The following is a 15,976-nucleotide window of genomic DNA, read 5'->3' on the forward strand; positions in this document are numbered from 1 at the left end:
AAAATAGAAACAAAAACATTTGAATTTCGAGTTTGAAAGTTTGTAAAACCTCTGGCCATCCTTTTCTCCTCTCTCTTTCTCTGTTTGTAAAACCTCACCAGATCTGTTCCAAAACCCAAACCTGAGTCTGCAAACATGTCTGCGGCTCTGGATTTGACGTTCGATGACATCATCAAGAATAACAAAAAATCTGGATCCGGAAACTTCCGTGGCCAGAACCGATCATCCGGATCCGGACACGGACCTTCACGCCGCTTCCCTAACCGTTCTGCCAACCGCGCCGCTCCATATGCCACCGCCAAGGTAGGTACCTCTTACTTTCATCCATTTTTTGTTTTGAATTTCGATTTCGAAGTTTAAACCGTAATTTTACGTTGGATTTGATTAATCGTTGGTTTTAGGCGCCCGAGGCACGATTTATATGCAGATCAGCCCGTGGCTGCGGCGGGGTACCCTTCTCAAGGTGGTTCTGCGTCTTCCATGGAAACTGGGACCAAACTTTACATTTCTAACTTGGATTATGGCGTTTCCAATGATGATATTAAGGTAATGATGTCTGTGCTTTTCGTACATGGCCTTAGTGTTTTAGGCTTGGCACTAACTATAAATTTTGTTGCTCTGACTGTTTGTTAGAAATCTGTGGTCTCTGTTGTTCGTAGTGTTTGCATAGTTTTAGAGCGACTCCCTTTTTTATAGATGAAGAAAGTAGGGATCGACGTGTTAGTGTGACTATGAAGTGTATGTTTGCGCAAGTAGCTTTGTTGTTAGGACCCTAGCCGTGTGTAAAAAGTTGTAAGTGTATGCTCTGTTTTCTTCCTATTCCTTTTGATATACTTGGGTTCTCATACCGTAGCTATTGGGTACCTTATGATATTTTAGAATATTTGAAAAGTATTTATTAGTACTTTGTTATATAGGTCTGGTAGTTATTACATATAGACCACTAGAAAGTTCCAGCAAAACTCTTCCAAACACTCCTTATAGTACTGGCTACATGCCTCTATGTAATGTTGGGGACAATATCTGGCGAACTTAATTTTAAATCAATAATGATAGTGGTAACTCTCTCTGTCTTCTTTCCTTTTGGCCCCTTCAAAGCCACTGTTCAATTAAAATTCCTTTTTTCTCTATTCTATACTTCAATTTAATTGACTCCTCAATAAATGTAACGTTTGATGCCTATAAGGTTGTAAAGCCCAATCACTGTTCAATTAAAATTCCTTTTTTCTCTATTCTATACTTCAATTTAATTGACTCCTCAATAAAGGTAAGGTTTGATGCCTATAAGGTTGTAAAGCCCAAAAGTGCTTTTGGGCATTAAGGTTTTGTACAAGTGGTTTTGAAGGATATAAAAAGGAAGGTTTTGGTGTCTGCTTTTTAAGGTAGTCAAAGGTGAAAAGTTTTCTTAGGCATTGGCTTAAGGTGCTTAAGAATGAATGATGCTTTTTAAAGAACGTCATTAACAATATAGTCTGAAAAAGGTAAAATATTTGATTGTCTTGCACAGCTTTTCCTGTTCCATATGAATCAATTACTCAAGGATAACATTTTCATTGTAAATAAAACTATTAATAAGTTTAATTTTCTAGATACACCCGGAGAGTCAACATTCTATTTCGCCCCTTGTTTATAACTTATCAAGTTATGTGGATGGGTTTTCAATTTTGTTGTTGTTACTGATAAGGTGCTAATGTCATGTATTACTTTAATTATATAAGTTTCTAAGGCGCCAAGAGGGGCTGACAGTTTCCAGTACCTAGTCTAAGTGTCATGGATTTTGGAGGAATAGGGAAGGAGGGACTAAATATTTATATTTTTTCTCCTTTGACATTTTTTTAAGAAAATATTAATATAAATTCAATGTCTTAATCTATTATTTAGCGTTGTTATAAACCTTACACAAGTCTCATAAGTTTAAAAATAATAAACTTCCTTCTCATTCCTTGCAATACCCTACTCTTGAAACAGCCCTTGGTCTGATCTACCTATATACTGCCAGAAACCTAAATTTGCGTAGCTGACTGTGTTATCGTGAAGAAAATGCAAATATTTGATTATAATCTTATCTTCTTCCAAACAAAGATGTTTGCATTTCTGCTGTTTTACAGTCAAAGTTTTAAATTCAGTTTTTTTACACTCCAGGAATTGTTTTCTGAAGTTGGTGACCTGAAACGGCATGGGGTTCACTACGACAGGAGTGGAAGATCGGAGGTATCTTATCCTGTTGGCATGATGTGGCCCTTCTGATCAATTTGTTGTCTTGCAGTACTTTAGAAAAACTCTTTTCCATAGGGTACTGCAGAAGTAGTATTTTCACGACGAGCTGATGCTGTAGCTGCTGTAAAGAGATACAACAATGTTCAATTAGATGGGAAACCAATGAAGATAGAGATTGTGGGAAACATTTCTATGCCTGGTGTTCCCGCTGCAAACAGAGCTATTGGAAATTTGAATGGAGGTCCTCGAAGGTATACTCATGCTTAATGGCTTTTTTCCTTAATAATCTGTTATTTAATTTCATTTTCGGAGTTGTGAACCTTTTGTATTCTATGTTTTTCGATTTGGCATTTTTTTGTCTAAATTTTACTGGCTTTCAATGTGTATCTGTTAATGGTTTCAAATTTATTTCTTTTTAACTCCCTAGAAAACTGAGTTATGCTTGTATGATGTTTCCAATTGATTTATGTCTGTTACTAAATGGCCCTTTGCTAGCAATTTGCAGTCTTCAAAATGGCTGAATGTTTTTGGATATTTTAAATGGTCATGTACTTATTGATCCTTCGACACAGTGGAAGCATTTTACCTTTTTGATGCCCTACCATTTACTTGCTGTTGAGATAATCATCCATCGTGTCATTTTTGTGTTCTAAAAGTGACTTCTGAATAAAGGAATTGCAATGCTCGTGTTAATTTTAATCACCATCATTCTTTAAGGAATGCAAGAAAGGCTGTTTATTTATTTGTTTCCTAGATGATGTCTATATTTTATTTCATTTCTTCTTCGATTCTAATTTGATGAATGGCTGTAATGAGATATCATTTAATGTTTTGTTAAGAAATATTTTTTTTGGTTGTGATTGTTAAGTTGGTTGTCTTTTTCTTTAAAGATGATCATATGTGCTATTGATCTGACTCAGTGGACAAGGAAGAAGTGGGGCATTTAGAAAGCCAGGAGGAAGAGGGCAAGGCATTCAAAGGGATGGAGGTCAAGGAAGAGGTCGTGGTGGAGGAAGACGTGACGAAAAGTTATCTGCAGATGATCTGGATGCTGATCTGGAGAAATATCATGCAGAGGCAATCCAATTGAACTAAAGGAATTGCCCATGTTTTATTTTCTTGCTAAACATCTATGGTTGTTCGGGGCTTGCTGATGGAACACTGTGTATCTTGCTATGCCCTATTTATTAGGGGAAAGGGAATGGACTTCTTTAGTGAACGCTTGACCCGTGGAGTTTGGGCTTCTGTTGCCTATTAATCATTTTCCTTATGGATTACGAAACAGTAGTCAGCATCCTCTTGGCATTAACAAGTGTATTGTGGAAGTGGGAACCATGATCTCATCTATCAAATGCACAAAAATCTAGTTGGCTGCTACAAAATATGGGAGGCTGCAGATTTGACCCACAGTTGCTTTGATGTTTTGGTTAAACCACACCAATGCTGCGGAATCTTCTAATAAGGTAGATTCCCTACCTCCTCTTTTAACACCCTCTCTCCCCAGAAAATAGTCATGTGATCTGTTTTTATTATATTGTGACATTGCCTTTTGTTGTGTAATCATTGAGGTTTGTCATCTTTTAGATGTTCTACTTGTTGTAGTTGGGGACATCTTTCCTCTCTGTCTGGTAGTTTTGGCTTATTATATAGTGAGATGGAACCTATAATCCTAATTGACTTCATCGGCTGGTTGCACTCGGTGTTACAAGATTTGCTATAGGAGTTGGTATCCTCAGCTCTTCACTTGTAGTGAATCTATTAGAACTGTCATTGCTGGTTACGATTACATGCTAGGCCATTTTCCTAGCCATACTTTACTATAATCACACGCTAGTCAGAGATTCTTTTTAACTAGACAGTCATTGATAACCCCATTCTTAGCAGTGGGAAATGGTGGTGTTAACTTCCTTTAACCTAGTGTAACGTTTACAACTAATTTTTTTTTTAGGAACATTTCATTGGGAGGCCAGCTTGTGCTAGCTTGCCCTGTAACTGGCGAGTGATTGTGGTGTTTTTTGCAGTGCTTTTAAACTTTTAGAAACGTTTCAATGTGTAAATAATTGAACAGATACTCTAGATCTGCTGCTGTCCCAACGACATCGTGTAAGAGATAAAGATTGGAGAATGAAAGACGTGTCAGATATGTTTAGTTAAAATTGTTCGGCCTTCAAAAATACTTGCTTCAAGTTTTCAATAAATCGTTTAAATCTGATTTTTAAAGATGGAGAAAGAAAACCTTTTTCTCCCGTTTAAATCGTTTAAATCGACAACTTTCTGTTTAACACATTAAAACGGACGAGTTTTCGATCTCATTTTCATAATTTTACTTGATATATAATTATGTGGTTCGCTGTAACCACCGTTCATATGGGAGCAAAAATGGTTGCAGTCCTTTCTCATTAATCTAAACGCTATATAACTTATTCTCAAACTTAACAATAACAAACAAAACTTTAGCAAGTTTGATAATCTGTACACACAGGAATTTATTGCGATTTTGGCTTGGCAATCTTATGCCACGTTGAAAATATAAACCCCAGCAACGAGTAGAAAATCGTCTGAACACAAGCAACGACGAAGTTCCAACAGGAAGATGGCCAATACCAAGGATAAAGCAGTCTGAAGAACAAACTAATAAGATGCCGCGGATAACGTCCCACCTGTATACAGGGTATAAACATAAGCAATTTGCACTTATTAGGAAATCAGTTAAATGACCAAAGAGGAAAAAAAAAAACATGTGTCCGGTCTATTTTACTAAAATAACTATTCTTCTCAATCTAGTGGTAGCTTAAACAATTTTGCACTACTGATTAATCATATAATGTACCTGTCCTACAAGATTTCTTATAAACATATAATCAAAAGTAAATAATACTTTAGTTAACTAGGGTGACTTTCTGTTTTTCGGCATGATTTAGGGGTATAAAGAACGAAGTCTTTGCAGTGACTCAAGTACGAAATAGAAAAAAAATACTAACCGGAAAAAGTAAGTCTAATGCTTCCCAAGCTGCATGACGAACGGCTCTCGTGGGATACATTGGACCACCAGGAGAAGTAAAGCTATACAGACAAGTTTTTAATCTTGTACTAGTAGTCATTCTCAATTCCATACCTGTGTCATTAGCATAAAAAAAAGGCAAGCTAAATCAGGACGAGATACTAGTAGTCTCTGTCCAAATAGCATCTATATGGTTGATATAGTACCCTGAAGGATCTTCATTTCTGAAAGGTAATGAAGAAGCACAGGTTCCACCTTTAGCTTTTGAAGCTGGCAAGTCACGAGAAAAAAAATCTTCATCTCTTCAAATGAAATTGAGGATAAGGCTGTTAATCATGAAGTGGTAAATTGTAATTCAAACGTACCTGATCAGTGAGTTCAGTAACAAATATATCTGCTGGACCACCAATTAGAAAAGCAGTGGGGAAAGCAGGACATTGTTTTAAGAAGCTATCTATTTTGCCAGCTGCAAAAGAATTTTATTATATTTTAACAGGCTACTAGATAGTCAATTATAGCCAATAATCCACTGCCCCAAACGTCAATTTTTACCTTTACTGTATAATAGAATGAATCTTGAGAGCAAGAGATAGGTATCACGCTGAGCCTGATAATATATGGTGAAAAATACAGAATTTTCAGAATGCAAATTGCTAGAAACATTAATTTAGTAATTCAAGGTTCCGACAAACCAAAACTATAGCTTTTATAGGGTTAATCTCACCTGGAAAGGAATTTTATTCAATCGAGTGTGGTCTAATGCAACATCTTGCAGAAGGTACTGAACTTGAGGGAAACAAAAGAATTGGGAAAAGGAACCAATAATCAAAACATTAGTCAGATGATCCATATCAGTGCAACAAACATTAGATTCCTTCAAGGACTTACACAGAATAAAGACCGAAAACGCCTAGTATTTGTTTGGATGTCAATCCTGCACATGGTTTTGAAAAATATTATTGCAATATGATCCCAGATTAAATTTGAGTCTGTACCACCGATGGGCACAATCTCAGTAACTAATAATATTTTCCATTACTTTCAGTTTTCATGGAGGGGACGGGACAGGCATGGATTGCTATGGAAATGGCACGGCAACATCAGGTGGTTTTTTTTTTTGAAAGAAAAATCATGAAGAGCACTCAGAAATATTCTTCTTCCCGGTTAGAGGGAGAACAGATAATTAAAGTTAATTCATACATTGTCCAGGAATAATAATGAAAATCAATACAATTGTAACTAGTACAAAAAGCCAGTCAATCCAAATCCAAGGCAAAACCTAATTATGTAAAGTTTTCTTTTATAACAGCCTGTATTCATACCAGAAAACATTTGTGGCACCTTCAACCAGAGCAGATGAATACCGGAGGAGCACTTCTGGATTATCAAGATGAAATTCAAATAACTGCAAAAGGTTACGAAGTTATTAAGCAAAACTACAATGAAGCTACTATATATACCACAATTAGGATTCATGAAAGATGAATAACAGTGATTAATCCAACTCATCAGAATTTTATAGGAATTTGGGTTTTGCTTAAGAAATATGGAGATTCAATTCTTATAATAGCAGAGGAAATCCTCTGTAATCCTAAAAGACAGAGTTGACAAAAAATGAAATAAAATATCCTAAAAAGGCCAGAACCATCCCATCTCATACCAGTTACCCTGTATAAACATTATAAAATTCTATCAGCAGAAGTTAAATATGTTTTGTACAAAGATCGAAATAATATAATATGATAACTAAGTTTGTGAATAACGAAAATTTTCAAATGTTTAAATCCTTCATTATTATAAAATAATAAACAAATTATATTCATACATATTCTACACAGACACAGACAAATAATGCCACAAATCATTTCACTTGTATTGAATAAATAATTAAATACTTATGCTACATATTTCAAAATATTGCATTGCATTCCTAAATATTAAATCTAAGACCAGCTGCAGAACCCATTAAGGTTTGACAAATTTGGGTCTGAAATCAGGGAAAGTATTAGTTTTAGAAACCAGGAACATATATTATAAATGCTTATTAGAATTTCAAAATTTGAGTTATCAATAGGAAATCACAGTACATTAATGACAAATGGGATACATGCCAAATGTTTATATATTCCTTTAACTAACTGAAAACAGGAATAGCAGTCACTCTGAACAGTTGCACAGACAATGTGCACGCTTCACAATCTCACATACGTAAATTATAAATGTTCAGAGTTGTCAGAAAGGCACCTGCTAGAACTGGTTGGAGTATCAATGACATACAGAACAATAGCATGAGCTAAGAGTTTTCAAATAAATATTTGATCATAAAATAAACAAGTATTAATTTTCCTTTTAGAGATTAGAAAAGAGAGGTTTCTATGATTTTGAACAGGTAAAGTACAAGTTCAAAATATGACCGACCATGGAATATAGAATCTATTATCTTCTCAAAAAGTGGTCTGACATTTTAGCCTTGCAAGCAATGAATTATGAATGCTAACGGTCTGCAAGTGACTGCCTAAAGTACGGGATCCCAAGAAGAGATACTATTCATTTCATACTAATGACCATCCAGCTCACAAAATTATTTTGTACAAGTCTCAAACAGCCGCTGATTTCTATTTTTAAGATATTTAAACATCATTGTCATCTCAAATATCTCTTATCATCATTAATGTTTACCGTTCAGGTTTTCTCAACCTGTAAGTGGTAAAGTTCTCAATTCCAATTCCAAACCTTTTTCAACATCCAAGTAACTTTTTGCTATTGTTCTAGGTTCTTGTTGTTGTTATTATTATAATTATAAATGATATATAATTTTTCTATTTGATTTTTACGTTATGTTATTCAATGACTTGGATTTTTAAACATATTTTCCTTTACCATAAAACTGTTCTCATGATCGAATGTTAGCAACATGGTTTAGACTACTCAACGAGAATGCAACTGTCAGGAATTAAATGAAAAAGAACAAAGAAAGAACAAAATAAAAGAGTGAGTACTTGAGTAATAGAATCCAGGCTGGGAAAACTATTTGAGTGAGTGAGTAACTCGTTCATTTATTTTTTTAAGGTGAATGTAGTAATTTTAAACCAGTGATGAGAGATCATAAAATAAGACAAAAGCAGACACAAACAAGTGTAGGAAAAAGCGTGATCAAGAACGCAATAAGACAAAAGCAGACACAAACTCACATACCCATTTGTGAAACAGGAGGGCAAATATATGAGAAGCAAACGATTGGCTCCAAAGTTGAACAATCAAGTCAAGGATAGGTTTTCCGCTCTCAGACACACGCACAAAATAATCAGCAAGCACATCGTAGAAGCATAAAGGACCATCATTAATATCTTCTGCTGGAGAAATGTCATCTTCTTCCTTGTTCAGAATTACATCTGTTATTATGAAAATCGGAAAACACGCACTCTGTAACACTTGTTTGACAAATAAAAGATAACACATGCATCCCCCTTCTAAGAACGAAAAAGAAAGGTTCCTAAGACATTATTTAAATTCAAATACCCACATTGTTGTTGTGAATTCCATTCTCACGAGTTTCAAGAATTCCCAATAACAGGTGATCAAGCACAAATTGCAACCAAATAGCACCATAACATAACAGAATACCTAATTACGTTAACAAGACATTATAATCGGACTTTCCTAGCCGCATGCATGCTAGTTAACCTTCAATGAAAATCAACATTTTAAAATAACGCATTGTTTTAATACCTTTGGCTCGGTCATCGACTTCCAAAGCTATATCCGCAAACAACTCCTGCAACAAATTACGCCTCTGCGACGAATTAGCCAACGCCTGCACCACATTCATCACACACACAAAACTAATAATTAATTACTCGTTCGTTCCACTTCGCTACATCGAAAAGAGAGACAAACTAAAAGAAAACGGACCTTCTGAAGCTTCTTGTGGATCGCCTGAGAGAGCGCGTCGAGGTAGGCGGAGGTTCGGGGCGCTGAATTAGGTTCGGACATTTCCTATCGGAATCCGAATCAGGATCGAAGGCAGCGTACAAAACCCTAGCGCCTTAATCCCGATCCAGACGTAGCTTCGCCATTTCTCTAGAATGTTCGCGACGGAAGAGAAATGAAAAAGGAAATCAAATCAAGATTTAAATCTAGCGAAGAGAGAGAGAAAGAAAGAGAGAGAGGTTGGTTGGTTTGGTGCAGTTTCGGAGATTTTGGTTTTGGAGATTTATTTAAGCGAAGAAAGGAACGCAACCGCTTCAGGTCTTCGTTGCTTGTTTTGGAAAGGAAGATCGTAGAAAGCAAATGCAGAAGAAGGTGAAGAAAGGAACGGGTGACGAAGGTTTGAAAAGGAAGTGAAATGATCGAAGCGTGACCGTTAGATGGCACAAGCGAGAGGGGTTTATTTTCTGCCACAAAATAATGTCTGTCGATGCTTTTTGCGTATTATTGAATATGGATACTGATGCGGTGGCATGGCAGGTGTTTTGGATAATGAAAGAATCTGACGTGGCGTGAAATGGAGGTTAGTGTTATTCTTACTCAATGTATGTGTTATTTATTGTATCGTCAACTCATCGGTGACATGGTGAATGGGACGGACTCGTGGATATTCCAATCGCCGTACACGAAAGAAAACAATTTCACTGCTTTTGTTCTGGTGGAACCGCGTTGATTCGCGAAGATGAATCTTTCTTTTTCTTTCCTTAATTTAATTGAATTGGTGGATTGAAATAGATATGTGATTTAACTGGGAAACAACTATGCAGTTACAGTTTCGTCTACTTTAGCCAGTTTATTAATTCTTCCAGTAATTATTTATTAATAGTTAATTAAAATTCACTAAATTTGTAAATTGATATAAATAAGAAATAAATTCTACAGGTAAATTTTATAATTCTTAATAAATTAGTAAATTTAAATGTATAAACTATGTTTTGAATTTACAGTGATCAATTTAAATTATTATAATTTTTTTTAAATAGTATTATTACATTTAATTTATATATAATAAAAATGAAAATAAAAAAGAGATAGTCGACTAAAAACACCAGGCATATAAAAATAATACAAAAACATATAATTTTATATGTTGATGATTTTTTTAACCAAGTTAAAAAAATAGAGGGGGACTCTTGCTGATTAAACGTGATTGAAATGTGAGATCCCACTAAACGTATTATTTTCAGCATAAATTAGTTATTGATAAAATTGGTAAATATTTTAAAGTAAACAGGATGACAAAAAATATTAATAATTCTCTATCAAATTAATTAAAACATCCTAAGCCAATTAATTTTTGCAAATTAGAAAATATTTGTAACAAGGATATTTACTTTTAAATTCTTAATGAGTGTCGGTATTCATTAAAAGGTTATGTTTTTCAAATTCTTGTTTCGCTTTGTTATTCATTAATGAAATTTCAAATTAGGAATTGAAATATTGAAACTTATTCATGAAATAGTATTCTTAGTATTCATCTTATTTTTTGTAAGGGGAAATGGTTGGAAACTAGTGAAAAAGGAAAATAAATACATGAAATTTATAGTCATCCTAACTTGAAATTTTGTTTTAAAGTACTAAAGGTTTTGTACGACTGAGTACTTAAATATCATATATCACGAATACATGTAACAAGAGAACTACAAAGAGGGGGATTTTCTTTTTCTCAATAGAAAGTTTATCACAGTAAAGAATACTACCGGCAAAATTTGCAGACACTATTGCTGCAGTGTTTTTGGTCAAATAAAAGCAAGAGTACGGTTTTTGACCCTTGTCATAATTATGAAAGGAAAATTGTGAAATTTTAGACTCATCCATCCCACTTATTATCTATCCATTTCTGGCTTGATTTAAAAGGAAAATATAAGTTAATTACTTTTTGACAACTCCAAGCCTCAAACGGAAATCTTCTTCCATTAGAGGTAGACCATCTCGCAGCTGGAACTTTGGTTCCCACTTAAGTAACTCCTTTGCTTTTGTTATGTCTGGTTTTCTCTGCCGGGGATCATCAGGAGTATTTTCCACCATCTTTATCTCTACATCTGGATTAACTAGCTGCAAATGAATCACAAAAGCATAAATTAAAATCTATTTTCCCAGAATTCCGTTAGTATAGACGCCATGACTTAATCTTGTATTGTGAAAATATGCAACCTTCCCCATAAAATAGCTCCCTCCCGAGGTTACCAAGTTTTAAATCACACTTTAACACTCATAAAACGTAAGTATGAAAAAACTAGAGAAGTGAACTCTATTAAGCTTTGAACTAACCTCCTTAACTGTCTCAGCAAGTTCAAGCACTGTAAATTCACCTGAAAAGGAAGAGAATGAGGCAAATAAATAAGGGGAAAGAAATTAAAGATGTTTTCTCAGTTCGAAACAGTTAAGATACTCATAAACAGGCCTTGCAATATAAATGTAACCTGGATTTCCGAGGTTGATTGGCCCCGTGTCGGATCCTTCCATGAGACGGATAAGGCCATCGACCTGATCACAATAAATCAAAATTAGCTTAGCAAATACTAATATCAACCCAATGCAAGAGATATGCGCATAGGCTATGGAATATATACCAGATCAGAGACATAGCAGAAACTGCGAGTTTGTGTCCCTGGAGACTGGACCGTCAAGGGTTCACCACTAAAGTACATCAAAGATAGTGAAGTAAGCATCAAATTAGAAATGGGAAGAAAGAAAAAGAAGACAAGGTTAGTCTACAAAATCAAGGTACTGAAATAATTAAATCAATAATCGATGCTAGAGCGTTGCACTCATCACATATTCTATTTAAGACCTGAACGCGGCAACCAAAACGATAATTAAGAGAGCTATGTAGAAACAACAATGCAACATATAAACCACAAACAGTAAAAGAAATTTTAATTACCGAAGTGCTTGAGCAATGAAGTTGCTGACAACACGCCCATCGTCAATATTCATGCGCGGCCCATACGTGTTAAAGATTCTTGCAACACGTATTTCTATGTTGAAAGAATACAAAAATATCTGTTAAATTACAGAGAAAATATTTTCTACCAACTATACCTTAAAACGAACAATCGGCAATCATGAAGAAAAGAAGACCATAAATTACCTAAGCCATGCTGCCTATGATAGTCAAACATCAAAGTCTCAGCTACACGCTTTCCCTCATCATAACAACTACGAACTCCTGTAGACATATGAGTGTTAGGATGATGTTTTTTGTTAGTCAATTCAGTTTAGTATTTTGTGGCAATATTATCGAGCTTTAAAAATTCTTGTATTCCATGGATGGTGTAAGCATATCCACGTCCAGTTCCATTAACCTCAGCGATGATGGAAAGGTGAAGCTGGTACATTGTGGTTCATTTAATGAAGTGGAAGACATGAACTTGGTGAAATTGAGGAAGATAGTGGGAGTTTGCAAGTTTCTAACTTGAACGGATTAGACCATAATCAGGTTTAGGTGAGGATATATATTACGATAAGGTTTCTTGTTAGTCAATTCAGTTTATTATTTATTGCTAATAAAGTCCTGCATAAATGGACTTAGTTGTAGGTTGGATCCTTTGTACTTAGTGCTCCACATTGTATGGGTTGTTAAACGTGGAAGCTGAATTCTTTCCAGTTCGTCGTAAAAGGCCTTTATTCGACCCAATATGTTACTAAAGAAGTTATTCTGTTCTTTTTGCAATTCTATGTGCACTAGCTTAATATCTAACAATGATAATCCAGTGCTTAGACCACATCTACCTAAATATTGTATTAAAAGAATTTCATTGACTCAAAATTATCAACCTTGCATCAAATAGTTAATTATTATGTGGAAAAGTAAGGTTCCACACACACTATAAAATATGTTTTTCGCTTCGCAAGTCCACAACTAATTATTGTTTGTCATGAAAAATAAATTCAAGCCCTAAGCGACTATTTAGTACAAAAATTAAATGAGAGTAGGCTTCCATGGTTTATACAGTGCAGATATCTTTCACAATCATTAGCAGAATACAATCTCATTTAAGAAGCACGAGATAGAGATAGAGACAGATAAAAGCATGTACCAATAGGGTTCACATTTCCCCAATAGCTTTCATTTTGGGGATGCTCAAGAGGATCCCCATATACCTCCGATGTTGAGGTAAGTAGAATCCTGAAAATAAAATAAGAATTAAGACTTTACCAAATAAAATTAAAATTTGATAGAAGTTGGAATTATTGAATTCCGAAGAAATTTGCCAACCTTGCTCCAACTCGCTTTGCAAGCCCAAGCATGTTCAGTGTGCCAATCACATTTGTCTTTATTGTCTGCAAAAATTATAATTTCGTGAATTATATAATTTGTCTAGGATCAGCAAAAAAACAACTTGCAGGAAATGCATAAGGATAGATACATGACCGAAGTAGAATAAATATACTGCTGATTGCAGAAAGCCACATAATGGGCCAATGGCTATGAAATTAATGTTAAGCAAAACCGTCAGCAATTGAGAAAAATGTGTTAGCATGCCAACCAAAAGATAACGAAATGCAGACAAAACAAGAATAAAAACTATACCTTCACCGGATTATATTTGTAGAAAATAGGAGATGCAGGGCATGCAAGATGGTAGATCTGATCAACCTCAATTATCAAAGGTTCAGTGATATCTACACAGGAATCATAACGATAATGTGCATCAGAATTATCGATTTTCAGACAGATTTTAAGACATTCTAGACATCATATATTATACAAAATAAACTAAGGTATCACTGATAATGTTGCTTGAGAATAGCATAATGCGAACTGAGCAACGCTGAAGTTGATTAATGAAGTAGCTGAAGTCTGAAATATAACTACTGAAATTTATTGTGAAAAAACTGAGGCTTTTGTTGATAGAACGATCATTTGAAGCCTTCTATCTTTTAATATAAATCACTTCCCATCCTTCAGTCTATCACAAGCACAACAATTTAATATGTAAGATAGTTGAATGGCAAACAAAAGCAGAGTATACCATGACGGATAAGCTCAAATCTGGGATGACCCATCCATTTTTTGAGATTATCCTTTGATCCAGTAAAGTAGTTATCGACAACAATGACCTGATCATGTTATGTCAACAAAAAATATAATTGTTAAAGAAGGAAAAAAACAAGGTATTAAAAACAGAATAAACCAATTATCTAACCTCATTTTTTTCAATTTCCATCAATCTATCAACTAGGTGAGAACCAATAAATCCAGCTCCTCCAGTGATCAAGATTCTCATGTTAGACTATCGTCAATAATGAAAGAAATGTTAGTGAAACAAGGCATCAGAAAAAATGTTTCGTAAACTAAGGATTCTTTCCGGCAAAATCCTTGTTTATAATCACACGACAAATTTCAATCAACAGTCGTAACATGCATGCCTGTTTGCACACACATACTTCTGAACCTAACGTATACAAAAGAATAGATAAATGAAAAAAACAACTCAATTTCATTGATCAGTATATACTCCCCAAAACAATTGAGCTGTAGCCATTTTGCAGGGTAAGCTCCTATGATTCGATTTTCTAAAGGTTCGGTGACTGCGTTCTATGAAAATAGTAGATCGTACTGATTTGCGGTTCCTCAGAACAAACTCAAGCTCAAAAATAAAATTCATCCATTATATTTGTTTTGTATCACATTTAATAAATGGTGAAAACAATATACCATTGAATAAATAAAAAATCTACCAAGGTAATTAACAACACATCTTAATCGTACGATCCAGATAAACAATAAGAGCAACAACGATGCAAGAAAACCGTAAAATAGAAAACCGACGGTTCACCTGATAGAATTTGGAGAAACGCAAGGGAGATGGCAGGGGTGGCTGCTTCGGTGATTTACTAGAATCTCCATCAGAAGAATTAGATGCCATTGCAAAAACCTTTAAAGTTCAACTTCTGCACCAATTTCAAAGAGATTAAACGTTTTCCCACAGATCGAATAACTGTAACGAGTTATCAAAATTTTCGTAATCCAAATCAAGTGCCATGAAATAAAATGGCCTATTGTGAAAAGAGAACAGGTAATGAACCTGATTGCTTGCTTCATAGAAAACCAAACAACCTAACCCAATCCAAAACCCTACACACTCTTTTGATCCAGACACATGGTGATCATGAACCAGACTATATATAGATCCAAATACAGAAGACTCTTCCACCAAATGCTAAACTATAAAGGATGAAAACATTTACAAATTCAATTCGATAATATAAAAAGAGGAAGCCTTCAAACTCACGGAATGTTGAAGGACGTAAAATGGTAGGTCCAAGGCAACGACAGGAGTGAGGGAGGGAAATCAAAATCACATCGAACAGAACATGCAAAGAAAAAAACGTATATCTACGGAAGCAAATACGAAGTTACAAGTTAATTACCGAGTATCTGATCCGAAATGAAGGTTAAGCAAAAAAAAATTAACGGTTGAATATGAATATCGAGTAGTGACTCAGCAAGGTGAAGGAAATTATGTGAATGTGATGTATGTGGGAGCAATGCACTGATATTTATATCATAATGTTTTTGAACTCTTTGTTAAATAAAAGGACTTGATATTTTAACATCTTTTTTCTAAAAAAATTTTTAATAACTTTTTTGACATATCACTGTTTCAATTATTCGTATATTTGAAACGAATTAATCATAAATTATTATTATAAAAAAGTTATAAAAAAAAAGTTGTTAAAAAATATTTTTCTAAATAAAATTGTGATTGTGATGTGATTCACATACTCACCCTCACATGACATACCTTGGGCTCGGGGTAA

At 34.6% G+C, this 15,976-nt stretch overlaps 3 protein-coding genes across 8 annotated transcripts; 1 reads left to right on the top strand and 2 right to left on the bottom strand.

Moving 5' to 3' along the window:
- LOC108319616 (THO complex subunit 4B) lies at positions 1-9,887 on the top strand. 4 transcript variants are annotated; one of them, XR_008249225.1, is made up of 6 exons: positions 1-303; positions 402-546; positions 2,143-2,211; positions 2,293-2,468; positions 3,138-3,680; positions 9,686-9,887. XR_008249225.1 is itself a non-coding variant. In XM_052878577.1 (5 exons), exons 1-5 carry the CDS (start codon positions 164-166, stop codon positions 3,310-3,312), a joined length of 705 nt encoding a protein of 234 aa, XP_052734537.1. In that variant the 5' UTR covers positions 1-163; the 3' UTR covers positions 3,313-4,068. The 4 variants fall into 4 exon arrangements, 1 of the variants encoding a protein (XP_052734537.1); XR_008249223.1 differs by lacking the exon at positions 9,686-9,887 and adding an exon at positions 6,264-6,623; XR_008249224.1 differs by lacking the exon at positions 9,686-9,887 and adding an exon at positions 4,166-4,356.
- Positions 4,515-9,638, bottom strand: LOC108319612 (uncharacterized). Its single transcript, XM_017550800.2, has 11 exons — positions 9,131-9,638; positions 8,948-9,032; positions 8,414-8,610; positions 6,541-6,623; positions 6,107-6,152; positions 5,943-5,999; positions 5,771-5,825; positions 5,584-5,684; positions 5,425-5,488; positions 5,199-5,332; positions 4,515-4,877 (listed from the first exon to the last, which is right to left on the bottom strand). Exons 1-11 carry the CDS (start codon positions 9,209-9,211, stop codon positions 4,704-4,706), a joined length of 1,077 nt encoding a protein of 358 aa, XP_017406289.1. The 5' UTR covers positions 9,212-9,638; the 3' UTR covers positions 4,515-4,703.
- A 947-nt stretch (positions 9,888-10,834) lies between the features above and the next one.
- LOC108319614 (UDP-glucuronic acid decarboxylase 6) lies at positions 10,835-15,705 on the bottom strand. Of its 3 annotated transcripts, none has more exons than XM_017550803.2 (13): positions 15,587-15,705; positions 14,992-15,106; positions 14,359-14,445; positions 14,185-14,272; positions 13,743-13,834; positions 13,428-13,492; positions 13,249-13,337; positions 12,300-12,377; positions 12,093-12,186; positions 11,779-11,845; positions 11,629-11,692; positions 11,477-11,517; positions 10,835-11,260 (listed from the first exon to the last, which is right to left on the bottom strand). In XM_017550803.2, exons 2-13 carry the CDS (start codon positions 15,079-15,081, stop codon positions 11,078-11,080), a joined length of 1,038 nt encoding a protein of 345 aa, XP_017406292.1. In that variant the 5' UTR covers positions 15,082-15,106; positions 15,587-15,705; the 3' UTR covers positions 10,835-11,077. The 3 variants fall into 3 exon arrangements, with proteins under 3 accessions (XP_017406292.1, XP_017406290.1, XP_017406291.1); XM_017550801.2 differs by lacking the exon at positions 15,587-15,705 and adding an exon at positions 15,448-15,575; XM_017550802.2 differs by lacking the exon at positions 15,587-15,705 and adding an exon at positions 15,241-15,399.
- Positions 15,706-15,976: the final 271 nt, after the last annotated feature.

The sequence above is a fragment of the Vigna angularis genome, chromosome 5, assembly GCF_016808095.1.
Source record: "Vigna angularis cultivar LongXiaoDou No.4 chromosome 5, ASM1680809v1, whole genome shotgun sequence".
In the NCBI taxonomy this organism is placed as follows: Eukaryota; Viridiplantae; Streptophyta; class Magnoliopsida; order Fabales; family Fabaceae; genus Vigna; species Vigna angularis.

Excerpts from the sequence above, each read along its gene's own strand:
- LOC108319616 (XM_052878577.1), top strand. The coding sequence starts at position 164 with ATGACATCATCAAGAATAACAAAAAATCTGGATCCGGAAACTTCCGTG. Across the intron at positions 304-401 it reads CTCCATATGCCACCGCCAAG|GCGCCCGAGGCACGATTTAT; the intron begins GTAGGTACCTCT and ends CGTTGGTTTTAG. Across the intron at positions 2,469-3,137 it reads TTGAATGGAGGTCCTCGAAG|TGGACAAGGAAGAAGTGGGG; the intron begins GTATACTCATGC and ends GATCTGACTCAG.
- LOC108319612 (XM_017550800.2), bottom strand. The coding sequence starts at position 9,211 with ATGTCCGAACCTAATTCAGCGCCCCGAACCTCCGCCTACCTCGACGCG. Across the intron at positions 5,685-5,770 it reads CATTCTATTATACAGTAAAG|CTGGCAAAATAGATAGCTTC; the intron begins GTAAAAATTGAC and ends ATTCTTTTGCAG. Across the intron at positions 5,333-5,424 it reads AGAAATGAAGATCCTTCAGG|GTATGGAATTGAGAATGACT; the intron begins GTACTATATCAA and ends CTAATGACACAG.
- LOC108319614 (XM_017550803.2), bottom strand. The coding sequence starts at position 15,081 with ATGGCATCTAATTCTTCTGATGGAGATTCTAGTAAATCACCGAAGCAG. Across the intron at positions 13,835-14,184 it reads ATTTGAGCTTATCCGTCATG|ATATCACTGAACCTTTGATA; the intron begins GTATACTCTGCT and ends ATTCCTGTGTAG. Across the intron at positions 11,518-11,628 it reads AATCAACCTCGGAAATCCAG|GTGAATTTACAGTGCTTGAA; the intron begins GTTACATTTATA and ends CTTCCTTTTCAG.